The sequence below is a fragment of the Callithrix jacchus genome, chromosome 1, assembly GCF_049354715.1.
Source record: "Callithrix jacchus isolate 240 chromosome 1, calJac240_pri, whole genome shotgun sequence".
Classification (NCBI taxonomy): Eukaryota; Metazoa; Chordata; class Mammalia; order Primates; family Cebidae; genus Callithrix; species Callithrix jacchus.
The window spans coordinates 64,506,632-64,524,434 of record NC_133502.1 but is presented as its reverse complement, the minus strand read 5'-3'; the positions used below and the strand labels follow the sequence as shown (position 1 = coordinate 64,524,434).

The following is a 17,803-nucleotide window of genomic DNA, read 5'->3' as shown; positions in this document are numbered from 1 at the left end:
ACGCCACCATGCCCAGCTAATTTTTTTTTGTATTTTTAGTAGAAACGGGGTTTCACCATGTTGACCAGGATGGTCTCGATCTCTTGACCTAGTGATCCACCCGCCTCGGCCTCCCAAAATGCTGGGATTACAGGCTTGAGCCACCGCGCCCGGCCTGTATCTACTCTTCTTACCTACATTTTCCATACTCCAGGTGAAAAATTTATCATTTCCTGATACACTGTTTTCGTGTCTTCATGCCTTTGCATACTGTTTCCTCTTCCTGAAATGCCATGGCTCAATTTCTTACTCTTCCCTCAATACTTTACTCCTTTTTTAATGCTGTCTCAGAACCGTCTGTTTATTTCTGCCATAAGATTTATCTTAATGTATTACAAATGTTTATTTACTTGCCTGTCTTCAAAGATAATACGTTTTCTAGCCTTGCTTAATTCCATCTGTGTGTCCCCAGTACCTAGAACATAAATATAGAACTAAATATAAATGTATGGAGCTGCCACTATTCTTATACACAGCCAAAGTTACTATGTATCACAAGGAAAACTGTTGTTAAATTAATTTAAAATATACTTTCATAATTCAAAACCTAAAGAATTCATTCTGGAAGGGTATTTTTGCAGCAACTGTCTAGAAAATTAAGTGCAACTATCACCAATTCTTTATAAACTGCTCTCATCTGGTAAGGTGGGGGATGTGTGTGTGTGTGATGCTAATTACATGGACATCCAAATCAGGAATTATGGCTTAGTAAGGATACCAGAATACTATACAATCCTCTGGATAAAAATTCCTAAGCCAGGGACAAACACATGACAGAAAATATAAATTAACTGCTCCTTTCTTCTTAACCTCTCTCTTCATATGTGGGGTCTAAGGATAGTCCTCAACATAGCATACTATTAAGCAGTAACTGTAGATTGACTGTAGTCAGCACAGAATTTTTTGGGGCTATTCAATACATATTTGCTTGATATATTTTAGAATATATATTCTAGATATATATATTTATATATTTTCTATTTATATATATATTTCCATTTATATATTTTAATTTCTATTTACATATTTATATATTTACAATATATATTATAAAATATATCAAGCAAATTAGAAATTATCCTATTAAAAATATCCACAGAATGCCAGTTCCATATCTCTTGGAAACCCATTCCCAAATTTAACAATTCTAAAGATCAAGAATTATTTTTTATCTTAAAAAAAATACTTTTTGCTGGCCTTCTAAGTCAAAAACTTCTAACTTTCTTTTTTTTTTAGAGATGGGGTTTCTTCATGTTGGTCAGGCTGATCTTAAACTCCTGACCTCAGGTGATCTGCCTGCCTCAGCCTCCCAAAGTAGTGGGATTACAGGCGTGAGTCACTGTGCCTGGCCAACATTTCTAACTTTCTAACCTGTTTTGTTGAAGTTGTTCATTTTCACATGCTTTTTGTGTAGCTTAAAAAAACTGTGGTTATATTGTGTTCTAAAATGATAGTTACCAAATTTGACTGTACATCAGAATCACATGGGACACTCTAAAAATACAGATTCCCAGGGCCTTACCCAGATCAGCTGAAACAAAATTTCCAGAAGAACAACAAAGGCATGTGTATTTTATAAAGCATACTAGGTGATTTCGATGCAGCCATTTCAAAGCTACTGTTCTACATACCATAGTACTTTATTTATATATATGAGCCAGAATTGGATAGTAACAGAAACATCTCTAAATAAAATTTTCCTTACATATATAGAATCTCTTATTGCTTATTGGTTCTGACAGGCTAATAAACACAGGGTGAAATTGCTTCACCCTCTAAATAAAAACTATTTCCATGTATCTTTTTTTTTTTTGAGACGGAGTCACCCTGGCTGGAGTGCAATGGCGGGATATCGGCTCACCACAACCTCCGCCTCCTGGGTTCAAGCAATTCTCCTGCCTCAGCCTCCTGAGCAGCTGGGATTACAGACACGCGCCACCATGCCCAGCTAATTTTTGTATTTTTAGTAGAGACGGGGTTTCACCATGTTGACCAGGATGGTCTCGATCTGTTGACCTCGTGATCCACCCGCCTCGGCCTCCCAAAGTGCTGGGATTACAGGCTTGAGCCACCGTGCCCGGCCTCCATGTATCTTAACAAAGAATTCTAGATAGCAGCTTAGTTACTGTAGCCATACAGCTTCCTTAGAACGGTCAACCAGCATTTCTTTTAAATTTCTCCATTGTTTTGTTCGTCTAGAAGTACTCAAGAGTCTCTTAACACATGATCTTGAAAGAAAGTATATCAATAAGAGTACTGCAAATGTAAATTCCGAAAATGTACTATAATATTAAATTGAAATATTTCATCAACTTTTTATGCATTATTATAATTACATATTTTTAAACTACTAATAATTGCAGAAGCATATATTTCTATAACATACCAGCAGTAACAAATTCATGAGTTGAGAGAACAGAGCCAAAAATATGAGTAGAAAAAGAAATACAAGTGATCTACATTCAACAAATTCTTTTTAAATGTTCTTGGATAGATGAATTGACAGAGACTAACATATACAGTAGTGTTATACATATATTTAGAACATCTGAATCGCAAATCAGTAAGACAAGAGCTAATTTTCAGACTGTTCCTGAGTCCCTAGGAATATCAGTATGAAGATGCTACTACAAGATAAACATGAAAATTCAAACACATGTACACATAGATAGAATGTTTGATATTTTCTATTATACCACTGTGGCATCCCTCGAAATTCCTTACAGATCTTTTTTAAAAAGAGAAAGTTCCCCAAAATTCTAAGTATCCTAGGAAAACCAACTATTTTAAATATATGTTTAAAACTCTTTACACAATGAAATCAGAGCTTTGACAGCCTTTGGCACATACTTTTAGTGATTTTAGTGAATAAAAACATTTTATGGGAGTTAGGGGAAGAAGCTGTGGTTTTTAAATCATTTCAGATGTTAGAAACAGATTTCAAAAATTTCTGGCCTTTTAATCACTAAGAATTAAATGCACATAATAATTATGGATCTTTGCCAGTTAAAGTAAATTAAACCCATTTACATTGCCTAGAATTATCCATATCTCAAAGAATGGTGGACTTTTGCATCAATTTTTGAGAACCGACAAGTTGGAATAGAAGACCCCAACCCACAGCCATATGAATACACAGCTGAAACTATTCATTCTCTTTCTATGAACCCATGCCCTTACTGAATATCTATCCCAAGAAGTTATATAAGTAGTTGTCCTACTTGGACTCAAAAAGCTGGGATAGCTAATAAGAAAGTAAAATTCTTCTCAACAGATTACTTTGGCTTCAAATATCTTTCTCAATGTTAGCCTCCATGGCAATCATAACATTGGTAAAGAGATGCAGAAGGACTCTCCAGCATATAGAAATCTAAATATTTGAAAGATAATACTACTATTAGCACTTTCAAGGAAGAGAAAAATAACTGCTACACTATCCTGGAATGTCATTCATCACTAAGAAAGTACTGGCAGGATTTCTTCTGGGCTCCTTTATTGAGCAATATTCGTTAGCCACATGTTCCTGGAATCATAGTACAGAATAGTTTTCCATTGCATAGCAGTACTAGAGAGGATTATCTGCAGATATCAGAAGAAAATCTTTTTCAGTGTCTCTAATTATAATTTATTGGTTCTACCAAAACATTTGCTATATCAGTTATATAACATGACAAACAGTACTGAGGATCTGGACACAGGTTTGTTTATCAACTTCAAAAGTAACTACTAAGGAAGTAGGCAATATAGTTTCCTCATGTATCAGAATTCAAAGTCCTATTCTAACGCACTCCTCATAAGTGAAAATGCTGCAAACAACCAGTTTTATCAAATAGCTCCATTTAAAAAAAAAAGGCCAAATATATACACACAAAATTAAATCCAAGCAATCATCAAAACTCCCAGACACAGTTATCCAAAAATACTACACTAGAAACCTATTCATGACACCTCAGTAAATGGCCTGGACTTTTATTAATGAGGCCCAAAGATATAATTAAAATAATAAATTAATGTAAAATGATTAGCTCAAGATTTTCACTCATAATATAGCTGTTACTTTTCTTTCCTAATTCATAACACATTGCTAAGTAACAAGCTATCCCAGCGACCATAGTATTCCTACATTTTTCTGACAAACAAGTTAAAAGAAATTGGCTCATTTGGGCCTACACATATTAGCCAGGTCAACAAGACATTATGGCACCACATTTTTCCTATGGCTAGGAAAACTATTTTCTAGGCTAAAAACAGTTTTACCCTGGGATTCTTCCTAAAATTCACAGATATAAGCTAGGAGCCATACCCTATGTGAAATCATCCATAAGATGCTTGAAAATTCAGTCATTCAAAAATGAAATTATACTATAAAAATTCACATTATACAAGATTTGACATGACAGGTAATATTAACCCTTTCCCTGCTTTGGTACTCTCACACACTTAGTATGTATCCCTACTTTATCCCCGACTTTATCACTCATAAAACCACTTAATAAGTGATTTCCCCCATAATACTGTGAACTTTAAAATTTAAGAACCAGGTATCAATCTTGTTTGTCTTTGTTATCCTCATTGCCTAGAAATGGTCTGGTCATAATAGTTTTTCATGGAACACTGAATAAGAATGAATACCTAAAAGACACTTATATAGAAAGCTGAAGTAGACAAATAAGCAGGTAAATAGAAGGTAAATTTTAAGAACACACAAAATTAGAATCAAGCAAAAGGGCAGTAAGCGTATCAGGAAGAAAGCACTGGTCTGGAGATGCTGGAATGTCTTTGGAATTGATAAATTATAATCTAGACTTTGGCAGTAACAAATATTATAACTTAAGCAAATCACTCTGCCTCCCTGGAACTCAATTTCCTCATTTGTAAAATATAAGACTAAATGAGTTCTATTATTTCCTCATATGCTATAAGGATGATTTTAAAACAGCAAGAACATTTACTCCTGAAAAATAGCACCAACAGAATAGATATAATATACAATGTTAGATGACATGACCCTTAAGCAAAGGATATCATATAGGTGGAATATACAACTCCATAAAAAGTAACAGGTCCTATTACTACAGCAGCCACAAGCCAACCAAGAATTATGTACACAAATCTCTAATAATAGAGATGTACGGAAATTAATGACACATTCACACATTCAATAAATCCAAAAAAAGAATCAAGTTCTGCCAGAGGCAAAGGTGAGGAGATGTGTAAAGACAGAGATATAGAAGTAAAATTATTATTCCCTAGTAGGAACCAGAATACAGATCATATCCAGCACGATGCACACGCACAACACATACACAAGAACTATACAAAATCATCTTTATGCTTTTCTATGAATTGAAAAGCTCCTTAAAACAAATAACATAATTATTTAGGCTAGAATACTTCAAAATATCTCACAACATTTAGCAAAAATTAATCTGGGATAACTTTCTCTTTGCTCCAACAAGAAGAATCTTTTCTCATTAAGAAGAAAACATGCAGGGGATCAAAGACATTCCTAACTTTGAATACTGAAACAACTCAAAAGCCTATGTTCCAACTTCAAAATAATCTACTTTTGGTTTAAAATAAATGAACCTTCCACCTCAGATAAAAAGTTGCAATGGTAATCAGTTTTAAACTCGATGACCAGATTCAATACAACAATAACTACAATCAATACTTTTTAAAAATATAAGCTCTGTTGTCAGTACTATGCTAGTATTGTAAAAGATAAAAGAGAACTAAAAGGTAAGATCTCTGCCCACCAGAAAACCTTCCTAACCTTATTAGCAAGGTAGTTTAATGTTATAATAAACACACTGCCCTATTTTTCCAAAATCCTTCCCAAAGAAAGACCTAGGAAGAAAGGTGAGCAATTCCAATACACATGTATATTTCAAGATACTTTTAAGTTGTAAGAGGTCCCCACAAAACAAATTTTACAAACAAAACAGATCCAGACATATGGGAACAAAATACATTGTACTCCAAAGGGCATTTCTACAAAGGCAGTAGACAGCACCTCAAATGGATCACCTCATACATGAGAATACAACAGAAAACAGAAATGATTTCTCAACCAAAATCATTAAGAACACAAAACACACGTTTAAAAGACTTCTAATTTGTTAACATATAAAATAAAGTTGAACAAAGCTGTTAATTATTATGGGTCCTCTTAAGAAAGAAAAATTAGTTTGAGAACTTCAAATTTAAAACAACTTTTTTTTTTTTTTGAGTCAGAGTCTTGCTCTGTCACCTAGGCTAGAGTGCAGGCGGTGTGATCTCATCTCACTGCAACCCCGGCCTCCCAGGTTCAAGCAATTCTCCTGCCTCAGCCTCCTAAGTAGCTGGGATTACAGGCATGCACCACTATGCTGAGCATTTTTATTTTTGCATTTTTAGTAGAGATGGTGTTTCATCATGTTGATCAGGCTGGTACTGAACTCCTAACCTCTTGATCCACCCGCCTCAGCCTCCCAAAGTGCTAGGATTATAGGCATGAGCCACTATGCCAGGCTAATGACATTTTTATTGCTTGTTTTTTTTTTTTGTTTTTAATATAATCCATGTCTACCTGTTTCTGAAAGCAGGGTCATAACTGGCTGTACATGTTAACTAATCTAAGAAAGCCCAAAAGCTCAAGTTCAGCTGTGGAGCATTCCAAAGCTACTGATAATATATAGACTGTAAATAATTTAATCATGGATTATAATCTACCTAAATTTTTCAGCTCTATCTCCATAAATTATACCCTAAATTCCCTTTAATATCAACTGTTCAAATAAAACAATTCTAGCTCTTTTCCCTCAAACCAAGATCAGAGAATTATATTTCTTTAGTGGTTCCAATGCCTCATGAAAAGTACAATACTATGTACTTTTCTTTACAGCCTTGTAACTATTTTCATATACATTATTTCAGACTTCCAATAACCCTATGAAGTAAGGCAAATGTTATTCTCTTTATCTCATGGAGAAGGATATTTAGAAAGTTAGGTCACTGGTACAAAGCTTATTGCTAGAAAGTAGTTGAACAAAGACTGGACCCACATGTCCTGCTTCCATGTACAATTTATATTCCGTAATGTCATACAAATAAAAGTAATTCTAAATGCGACTAAATTTAAAATGTATACTTTTCCTGCTTAATTAAACCCTTATAAATACCATGGAATTACAATTAAGATATTAAAGCAAATGCAAATGGTAAAGCACCATTTAAACAATCACCTTTCTATATCAGCCCATGTTAAAGAGCAGTTCAAATACTGTAGTAAAAACACCTTAAAATTAAAAAAAAATCTGTTGTATTTATTAAACCACACCACACACAACTCTGCATAATGAATGTTGGTGTAGAATAGGTAAGGTTAGCTATAAATTTTTTTATAGAGCTGGAGGAAGTAGCTCATGCCTGTAATCCCAACATTTTGAGAGGCTGAAGCAGGTGGATCACCTGAGGTCAGGAGTTCGAGACCAACCTGGCCAATATGGCAAGACTCCATCTCTACTAAAAATAACAAAAATTAGCTGGACATAGTGACTCATGCCTATAATCCCAGCTACTCAGCGGGCTAAGGCGTGAGAATCACTTGAACCCAGGAGGTGGAGGCTGCAGTAAGCCGAGATTATACCACCGCACTCTAGCCTGGGCAACAGAGTGAGACTCTGTCTAAAAAAAAAATTATTTATACTATATTTGACTTAGAGAAAATAAAAATGTGCAAAAACCTTACTTTTCCTACTCTTAACCTCTTCTTTCCTTTGATATACTCTAGGCAAAGAGTCTCCATAGTTGTTGGATTGCCAACGACAATCCACTGAAATATGGGAAGAAATTGTTAGAATGCTGTTTCCCTTTTTTTAAATTTGAAAAAAAAAAAGGGAATTTATTTTACTATTTATGTTACAGACTGACACTGTCACCCTCACATAAACTCATAAATACACATACAAACAGGGTGTGGGTATGCTCAAACACTTCTCACAGAAGGGATTCTTATTCAAGAAAATAAGAACCCTGCTACAAACAAAGATGGGCTGTAAGAGACAGATGACTCTAAACTGCATCAAATAATCAACAAGAAAACCTATTAAAGATGTTCAATATCCTATACAAATAAAGATTGTTCAACTCCATTTGCATAATCCATGTAATATAAGCACAACTTACCTCATCCTGGACTCCACTAGTGGTAGTCAACTTGCTCCCATCAGTAATTGTGATAATTATTGCTGGCTCCAAGAAAAAAGGGTTTCTTCCCTAAAGTCAAAAAACACATTATCACATAAAGGTTTAGACTTTGGCCTAAGTTTTTCAAGTAAAAAGTCAATTCTCAGAACAGCATGTATACAATCCCTCTTTCTTGTTTCGTTTTACATGTAGTATATACCTGTTTATACATTTTAAGACATAGAAGGACAAATAAACTTAACAGTGATTATCCCTGAGAAAGGGGGATTAGGTAGAGAAAAAGGTAGATTTTTCACTTCTTTATACATTTTTGTATTGCTTTCATTTTTAGAATGAGAATATTTATGTAACTGAGAGTACTTAATTTCTTAAAAGTCTCTATTAGTTCAATTCTAATAATTTGACTTTTTTAGATATTATAAATTACAATTTAAAAAAGCATATCCTGAGAAATTTTTTTTTTCTGAGAAATTTTATTAAAGAGGAAGACAAGACAGTAGGTGAACATTATCATAAGGTATGCAGGTAATCAAAATGTCTAAGCAAATATCTAGGTAAACAGTTTGAAAGATTTTAAGACCTATTTCTATGGAAATAGTAGGGCTAATCTAAGCTCAGCTAAAATTTAACAATAGTGCAAGATAAAAAGTTTAAAAAATTAAAAATGGTTACCTAAAGAAAATGCTCGGAAAGGAAAGTACAAAAATAGTGGTAGCAAAAGCAATGGAACAGAGAAACACAGGCTCTCAAATGTTCTATACAGAAGGTGAGATAACATCAATAGCTTCCATTCAAATCTCTAGCCAACCCTCTCTACTAGCACAATGATCAGTTCTAGGCAGAAACACTTGGTAAGGGACTAAGACAAACTGCCTTTTCCATACAAATGGCTCTCATTCGAGGGACTGACAAACTAAGACCAAAAGATATAAATTCCGAGAGGGTAAATAAACCTTGTGTTTGAAATCCAAGTTATCAAATTATCTGCCACTAATGGTAGCAAGAACTGAATGAAGATTTCTTGGATAAAATGTAGAACTGTGTATGACACTTATGTGCATATGAGTAACTTGGTGATCTTAAAAACAAAATGCAGTTTCTGATTCAGTATGTCTGGGATGAAGACTAAGATTCTTCATTTCTAACAAGACTGCCAGCTAGAAGACACTAACAGCCACAGACAGTACTTAGAACAACAAGAATGTAGAAGAGTTATAAGCATATAATATTCTGTGGTTCTATGCCCTTATAATTCTCAATTCCTAATATATTATAATATATACACAATATTTACTGAATGAATTCACAATTATAGTAATTATATGATTCTAACCTAATCATGATAAATTGGGGGGGGGAGGTGGGGACATATAATAGACTGTCTTGATCAAATCATTCAACTTGTAAGTGACATGTACACTTTTCTAATTGGTGCCCAAGAAAAAAATGGTCCCAGAGGGAGAAAGATTCCTTAGGTTATGTCTAACATATTTTAAGTGTATTTAATGATGTCTTAAAATATGTTAGACATAACCTCTAGAAGATTCTGAATGCATAGCAGGAGTAAAATGTCACAGGAGTCTTGCAGGGAGAAAACATGAATTTATCCCTCCTTCCTCCTCTATAATATTCATGTTAAGTAGAACTCATTTTGCGGAAGCATTACATTGTATTATCTCTCACACCATTCATCCCCAAAATATATGATAAATTCTAATAACATAGGGTCTTCTCAGGCAATGTTCATTCCCAACGCTTAGCTTTGATTGTTTCCCTTAAGTAGAATGCCTTTCCTTTTCCCTGCTCAAGCCTACACAACTCCTATTCATTCCTTAAGGCCCAGTTTAAATCTATTTTCCATGAAGCCTTCCCTGATTACTCTGAGTCTTTAATAATCACCCCCTCCCTTCTCCATATTCTAATAGTGGGAGTTTTCACACTTTAAATTAAATAAATAGGAAGGGTAAATAAAATGTTTCTTTAAATAAAATTGGATTTGAGTGGTTTCATGGAGCACAATTTGAATACCACTTCCCTACAATATTTATCCTCTAACCTTTTCAAATAATTTTTAAATATGAATTAAAAACACACCATCTTACACAACAGCATGAATATATTTAACACTGCAGAACTATGCACTTAAAAATGGTTAAGACAGTAAATGTTTTTTATCACAATTTATTAAAAAAAAAAACTATCCTGTATTGTTTGCTATTGTTTCATGTGTTTGAATATCCTGAAGGCAAAGAGTATGTCATATTTCTTCCACACCACTAAGCAAGCACTGGACACAACTTATTTACTGACTCACTGATTACAGCTTAATACAAACCTGCCTGGCTTCACAGAACCATTTAGAATTACTCAATCTTCAACAAGATTCAAAAAAATGTATATACATGTATGTTACCTTTACCTCAGTATAAATGTGTCCTCCCCAAACTCAATGCATAACAACTCATGAATCTGCTGGGCTACTAGGGTATAAAAAGGAGCACTGCCTCCCTCTTAGGACTTTCAACCATCTACTATCTACTCACTCATGTTAGCCCTTCAAAGATTTATTGAGTGGTTATATATACCAGGTATTGTATTAGGTGTATGACGACATATAACACTAAATTTCTCTCTTGGTCTCTACCAGCAGTATTTTAGCTCAAAATTTGCCTAAGGGAGATAAAGAAAACCAAGAGGTTCTATTCTCTTTTAAACTGTATTTTGCTTCCACTCTTAAAGCTTAACTACTTTTGTTGACTTGCTGCTTTTCAAAACCAAATCGGCAAAGCTCTAAAAGCTACCACAGCATGGATCAAATACTTGTAGTAGGGTCTTCTGTATCACTTCTACATTTTAACAAACAAAATCAGGCCAGGCACGGTGGCTCATGCCTGTAATCCCAGCACTCTGGGAGGCCAAGGCAGGTGGATCACTTGATGTCAGGACTGCCAAACCAGTCTGGGCAACATTGTGAAACCTTGTCTCCACCAAAAAATACAAAAATTAGCTGGGTATGGTGGCATGTGACTGTAGAGCCCAGTTACTCAGGAGGCTCAAGCAGGAGAATCCCTTGAACCCAGGAGGCGGAGGTTGCGGTGGGTCAAAATCGTTCCACTGCACTTCAGCCTGGGAGACAGAGTGAGACTGTGTCTCAAAAAAAAAATCAGATTTTCTAACCAAAAGTCTGACGCCTATTCATTTTTATTTCTGTATAAGCACATTGAGAATTATCTTTCAGAGGCAATAGAACTAGTCATATTTCTATTAAAGAACAACAATCTACCATGTAGCAGACTCATATAGATGATGACATCCACCTGAAAGCTAATACTTTTTAAAAGCCTAAAGGTTTACAAAATTAAGTTAAAATAAATTAAAGCTTAACAGAAAGTCTGAGTTATTAAATTTAATTAAACTAAATTCAGACACTAAAACCAGTTACTTTTTCTTAAACAAAACAAAGCTTTTAGTTGAAACTTGACTAGTCTTATACAAAATACTCTCCATCGAGGCTACCCTTAAAAGGCCTGAAATTACTATAAGAACAATAACATTACTGTTATAATACTGTCTTAATAATAACAATAAAGCACTTATTTCATTTGACCCTGAAAAACTTGGTGAGGTAAAATATTCAGGGAGATTAAATGATATAACTCAAGGTGGCCTAGATGTTAAGCGGCAAAGCCAGAACCTATCAAGATACACTACTTCTAAAATCCATATGGTCTTTCTGCATCATTTGGAGATCTGACAGCTACTAAATTCTCTTGTACATAATTCCATACCACCCTGGATTGTGCCATATTCACCCAACAAGGAATGGTGTTACAATCAGACTGTTTTGTTTTTAATATATTCTTTCTGCAATAAAATTAACTATAGTAAGACTATTCCTCTGCTTGGTAGATTTCTGTGATTCTGTAATTTCTTCCCCATCAATTTCTTTATGTATAAAATCAATATATCTTCCCCCAACACAAACACACTGAAACAAAACACAATATACAGCAATGTTGACTTTTAAAAACTATATAAGTTCAACTTTCAGAGAGTATATATATAAACACAAGATAAAGTAACAAGTTCTTTAGTGACTTTAAGTTTTGGGAAAATCAGATAAAAATCAAACATAGAAAAAGAAAAATATTATCATCCTCATTGTATCAATTATCCCTTGCCATGCCTAAGATCCTTTCCTCTCTAAGATTAAGGAGCTTAGTCAAAAATCACATTAAGAAAAGCAATAATAAGTTACTATAAACATTAGAATAATGATTTAAGTGAATGCAATTTATACACATGAGTTTTTTTTAATTTCTAGGAAAAATGTATTCCCATCTCTATCATATAAGTGTTTGACATTAACAAAGTTATTTAAGCATGAATTTCTAAATCACTAGCAGAAAGTAAACATGTTGCTCCAAGAAAGTTTTCTTATGTACTGTTTTGCACTGTTTCTCAACGTATAATAATTGTCATCTTTTTCTGTCGACCTTATTTTAACTAGCAAATTAAAACAGTTTTAGTTGTCTGCCAATATTGTAAGATTTTTGTCATGTTTTACAAAAAACAAAGTTTTAATACCTCCAAAGTCTAAATGAGAGTTACAACTTAATTATTGCAATATAATGTTATTCAGTATCTGGTCTCAAGCCTATGCAATTTAATAATTCCCAAATCCTTACATTTAAAAGCAATTATTTTACATTATTATGCCTAAATAAGTATGTTTATAAAGTCACTCAGTTGGGAGACAATCCTCTAGAATTTCTCTCAATATTCACTTTGGCCATAAAGTTATAAATAGCCTTTATCATAATTATAATGAGAGATATATTTATATAAACAACTAAGCTCTGCTACAACAAAGACAACCAGTAGAGGGACTAAAAGTTTACTTTTGCTATTAGCAGAATAAATTCACATTTTACTCTCAGAGCAGTGGTTCCTGGCATAACATACCACTAGAAAATATAATGTTCTAGCTCTAGAGCTACTTACTAACGGGAGTCAACCTTTTCTGTCATTAAAAATTTTTCATTTTAATTTTAGTCAAATACCTCAGGTAAGAATTTTGCCACAAGATAACGTAAAGCAAAACCTTTTACTTCACTTAAAATTTCCTATTACAGTATTCTCAACAGCTGATATGGTGTTAAATAACTCAGTTAAAGCATAAAATCTCAGTAATAAGAAAATGTAAAGAATATAATTAACGTAAACAGGTATTATCTACTAGAACCTATGTAATTTTTGAAAGAAAATGCTTTTGAAATGTTACAACAAACTATTTGGAAAAAAATTTTGAAAATATTTAAAAAAGGTAATTTCCTTCAAATATAAGCTATCCTGATCTCAGGAAAATAATTATTTTCAATTACCTAAGAAACTGAAAATGTAGTGGAGGAGGGGCACAGGAATGTTATCGTACCCTTAAACAGGTCATAACTAATCTTTTGATGTGCTAATCATGTTTGTCAAGTCAATAATTCATTGTCATTATTAAATACTGCTAATTTTTTTTAAAGGTTGAGGAGGCTCACTAAATTATGGGGATAAATATACAACTGGGTAATAACATATTACAAACAAAATTGAATTACTTAAGTCAATAAAGGTCTCAGGTCCACATTTAAATCAATATTTCAGGCCAGAATTACGAATTTTATGTTTTAGATTTCAGTAAGATTATTACTTTTATTGTTAAAATCTCAAGTAGTGTAGTAGTAATGAGTCTTTTGATGTCAAACTCTAAAATATTCATCTTAAGACTTTAATGCTGGCAAAATAATACCTTTGACTACATAAAAAAGATCTCTAAAGGATACGTTAGAAACTATTAACCATGGTTGCCTCCATAGAATGGAAGTACTATAACTTTGTATAATACTTCAACTTTTTTTTACCCATGTGCATTTACTATATATTCAAAACAAATACTCTTCAAAATTAAAATGTGTTTAGTATTCTAAAATAAAACTTTTAGAAAACCTGCTAGTATATAAAAATCTGGTAACAGAATACAGGAAAACATGTCAGAATTCCACAGTATAAGAAATATATTTTTAGTTTCAAGTAACTCCATTACACAATTGTGTTCCAATACAATTCCTTTATTCAGCCACATAATTCCTTATGTTAAAAATAAAACAGCATTTAAAACAGATGAATACTATGGACTTGAGCAAAAGTAGGGAGGAATTCCATACACGTGTTTTATGACAAAGGAACTCCATCCTGGAATTTGATTTCATAATAGACCAAATAGTAATAATGTAAGAAATAGTAAGTCACCATAAGAACTGCAGAATTACCTAAGTTTGACTTTGTAAAAAAAATTAACATTAGGGAAATCTAATAACTGACAGGATTAAGTATAACTGCAAAAAAAAGTAATGTAAATTCAATATATCTAAAATATTAATAATTTGGTAGAATTTGGGTTTTATACTTGAATTGAAAACTGAAGTTTGAATAAAATTAACAAACTGGTCTGGGGAATACCTAAAGAAGTAGTGCCAGGCATCTAAGGAGTAATTAAGCTATCACAAACATAACAATAATTTTACTTAATAAACAGTAATATTCTAGGAATCTAATACATACATTAGATGGACTGGGGCCAGGCATCCTAGCACTTTGGGAGGCCAAGGCAGGAGGACTGCTTGAGGCCAAGATTTTAGGATGGACTGGGTTATAATAACTTGGGAAAATTTTATTCTAGTGAAGCATATAATAAAAAAAAGTTAAAGTACATTAAAAAAATAAATGTATAAATAAAAACCAAGATGTAAACATATTTTCAGGTGAATGGACTTTTACAGCAATAATGTTAAAATTTAATTTGACCTAAAAGAAATCTATCTAGTTTCTTAAGATCGATCACCTCCTTGAGTTCCTGACTGCCATAAAATCTACAGATAATACCTTTGTAAAAGTCTGGTTAAATTCCATCTTAACTCAACAATGAACTCAATTTTAAACACTATGATAAGCAGACCTTGAATGTAGGACAAAGCAGCAGATGAAAACCATTCTGGTTACTTCCTTCTAAACATCACACTACAAATATGGTCTCAAAAAAATAAATAAATTCTCACACACAACTGTCCTACAAAAGATGGCATGCTATGACAGCCTTCTACATAAATATCTTAAAATTTACAATTGAAAATGAAGAAGTGCCTAATAAATGTTTCAGATCAGGAAAGTTAGCAATAAAGCATTAAATTTTAAAAACAAACAAAAAAGCATGATAAGCACTTGGAAAACTCTGACAATATATTGTTTCCCATATGCTATGGCTGAAGGCCAATCTGAAAATAATTGGGTAAGGTTTAATGTGAGGCTAGGCACGATGGCTCACACCTGTAATCCAACACTTTGGGAGGCTGAAGCGGGAGGCTCACTTGAGGTCAGAAGTTCCAGACCAGACTGGCCAAGACGGCAAAACCCTGTCTCTACTAAAATCACAAAAATTAGTCAGGTGTGGTGGCACTTGCCTGTAATCCCAGCGACTCAGGAGGCTGAGGCACAAAAATTGTTTGAACCTGGGAGGCAGAGATTACAGTGAGCCAAAATCATGCCACTGGACTCCAGCCTGGGTGACAGAGCAAGACTCTGTTTCAAAAAAAAAAAAAAAAAAGATATACTGTGAGATTAGTTTTTAAGGGGTCACACTGTATAAAAAATGTGTATTTTTAGTTTTCAAGGAAAGAAATGGTACTGACCCAACTTCACAAAGATTTTTTAGGAGGAAACAAATTTCTCTAAATTCATTACATAAGCATATATACAGTTTCTAATAATCCATTCTTCTTGATTCTGATTGAAACACTTATTCATGCTTGTGCTAAATACCTTCCCAAGTGTTTATAGATTTAAGATTTTCAAAGTAGGTAATATTTTTGGGAAACAAAAAAAAAAAAATCTAACTACATAATACTTGTGCCTATCATTTAAAAAACTGTTTAATAAGCCTTCCTAACTATACATACAAATCCACCAACAGTTTTACCTTAGAAATGCACTTCATGAAGAAACAAGATGTCACATATGGATGACTACACAGATTGCTGCATGTTTTAGAATATTACTATAGCTCATTAAAATGGTAACTTTAAGAACATGGCAAGACAATCCTTTGTTAAATCAAGATTTACAGTCACCATAATCTCATTTGGGATTAGACACTATCCATTCTGAATTAACAATAAAATTTAGAATAAAGACCTATTTTTTCTACTACCTATTTAGGTTTGATCTTGTGGATGCAATCTCTTGGTTTTCCTTTCTCATTTACTGGTTTAAGAAATAGGATGGCACAAAATTCAAAATTTTATATTCATTATTACATTACCTGTCAAAGTATATAAATGATCAAGATAGTTCACAACTCAGAAATTACCAAGGACACCAAGACATCATTTTTGCTAATTTCTGATAACCAAAAGTACTGTAGCTTGTCATTATCTTGCAACATCACCTACTGTCATTTGCAGCCTAACCTTTCACACTGCATATTCAATTATCTTCAATTCCTTATTTAAAACAATAGATTGTTTTCAATTATTTCAGAATAATGCTGTTATTAGATGTTTCCAGTATTGAAACCCAGAATAACCATAAGACTGTTGCTGTTTCCTAGCACCTAACAAGGTTCACTCACTTTAAAACAAAGGGAAAGTTTTACTCTAACACACCAGCATCAAACCTGTCATTTCCTAGCTACAAATTGCATCGCCTAATAGTAGTACAATTACTTTTTCTCACGTATTCAGAACTGTTTTCATGTCCATAATAAAGTTTTATAGACAATATAATCCTTCCCAGGACCTTCATTAGGAGTCCACACCTTATTTGGGCAAAAGAGAAGGAAAATGTCAAAATGTCACAGATAAACAGGCAACAAAATAAGGTACATAGACAGCTGGGTGTGGTGGTGCACACCTGTAGTCAGCTACTGGGGAGGCTGAGGTAGGAGAATCACTTGAACCTGGGAGGTGGAGGTTGCAATGAGCCAAGACCGCGCCACTGCACTCCAGGCTGGGCAACAGAGTGAGACTCCAACTCAAAAAAAAAAAAGGTATGTAGAGACTACAATATTTTTGATAGGAGTAATCACTGGACTGACATAAATTTGTCCTTTGGTTACAACTAGTCCTCTTAACTGTAAGATTTTTTCAAGTTATAGTACTTTTCATGTACAATTATCTCTCTCCACATATCAATAGTCAAATTTCCAATCTTATATGCCATTTAAAAAAAATCTTCATACCAAAAAAATCCTTCCTAGGCTTATCCTATTATGTATTTTCCCTACATAAATCTACTTGACAAAAGGTATTATTTATTTTATATTTGACATTTCTTCTGGAAGATAACATCTTCCCCTAAACCCCCATACCAAACATCACCAATGTGAATTCTAAAATATACAATTACAAAGTCCTAGAAATGAACTCTACTCTAAATTGCCTCAAGAAGTTTAAAACCTTTCTGGTTTTCAAAAATTTTCAAAATGTTTGTTTTTTACTTTAGTTAGAAACACTGGATATCCAGTTTCGATCAA

General features: G+C 33.4%; 1 protein-coding gene across 1 annotated transcript in view; it reads right to left on the bottom strand.

The window, feature by feature from the left end:
- INTS6 (integrator complex subunit 6) overlaps nucleotides 1-17,803 on the bottom strand; it is a 90,678-nt gene that overhangs the window by 59,699 nt on the left and 13,176 nt on the right. The window contains exon 4 of the mRNA XM_035297624.3: nucleotides 8,209-8,298. Within this exon, the coding sequence (XP_035153515.2) occupies nucleotides 8,209-8,298 (90 nt within the window). The remainder of the gene's footprint in view (nucleotides 1-8,208; nucleotides 8,299-17,803) is intronic.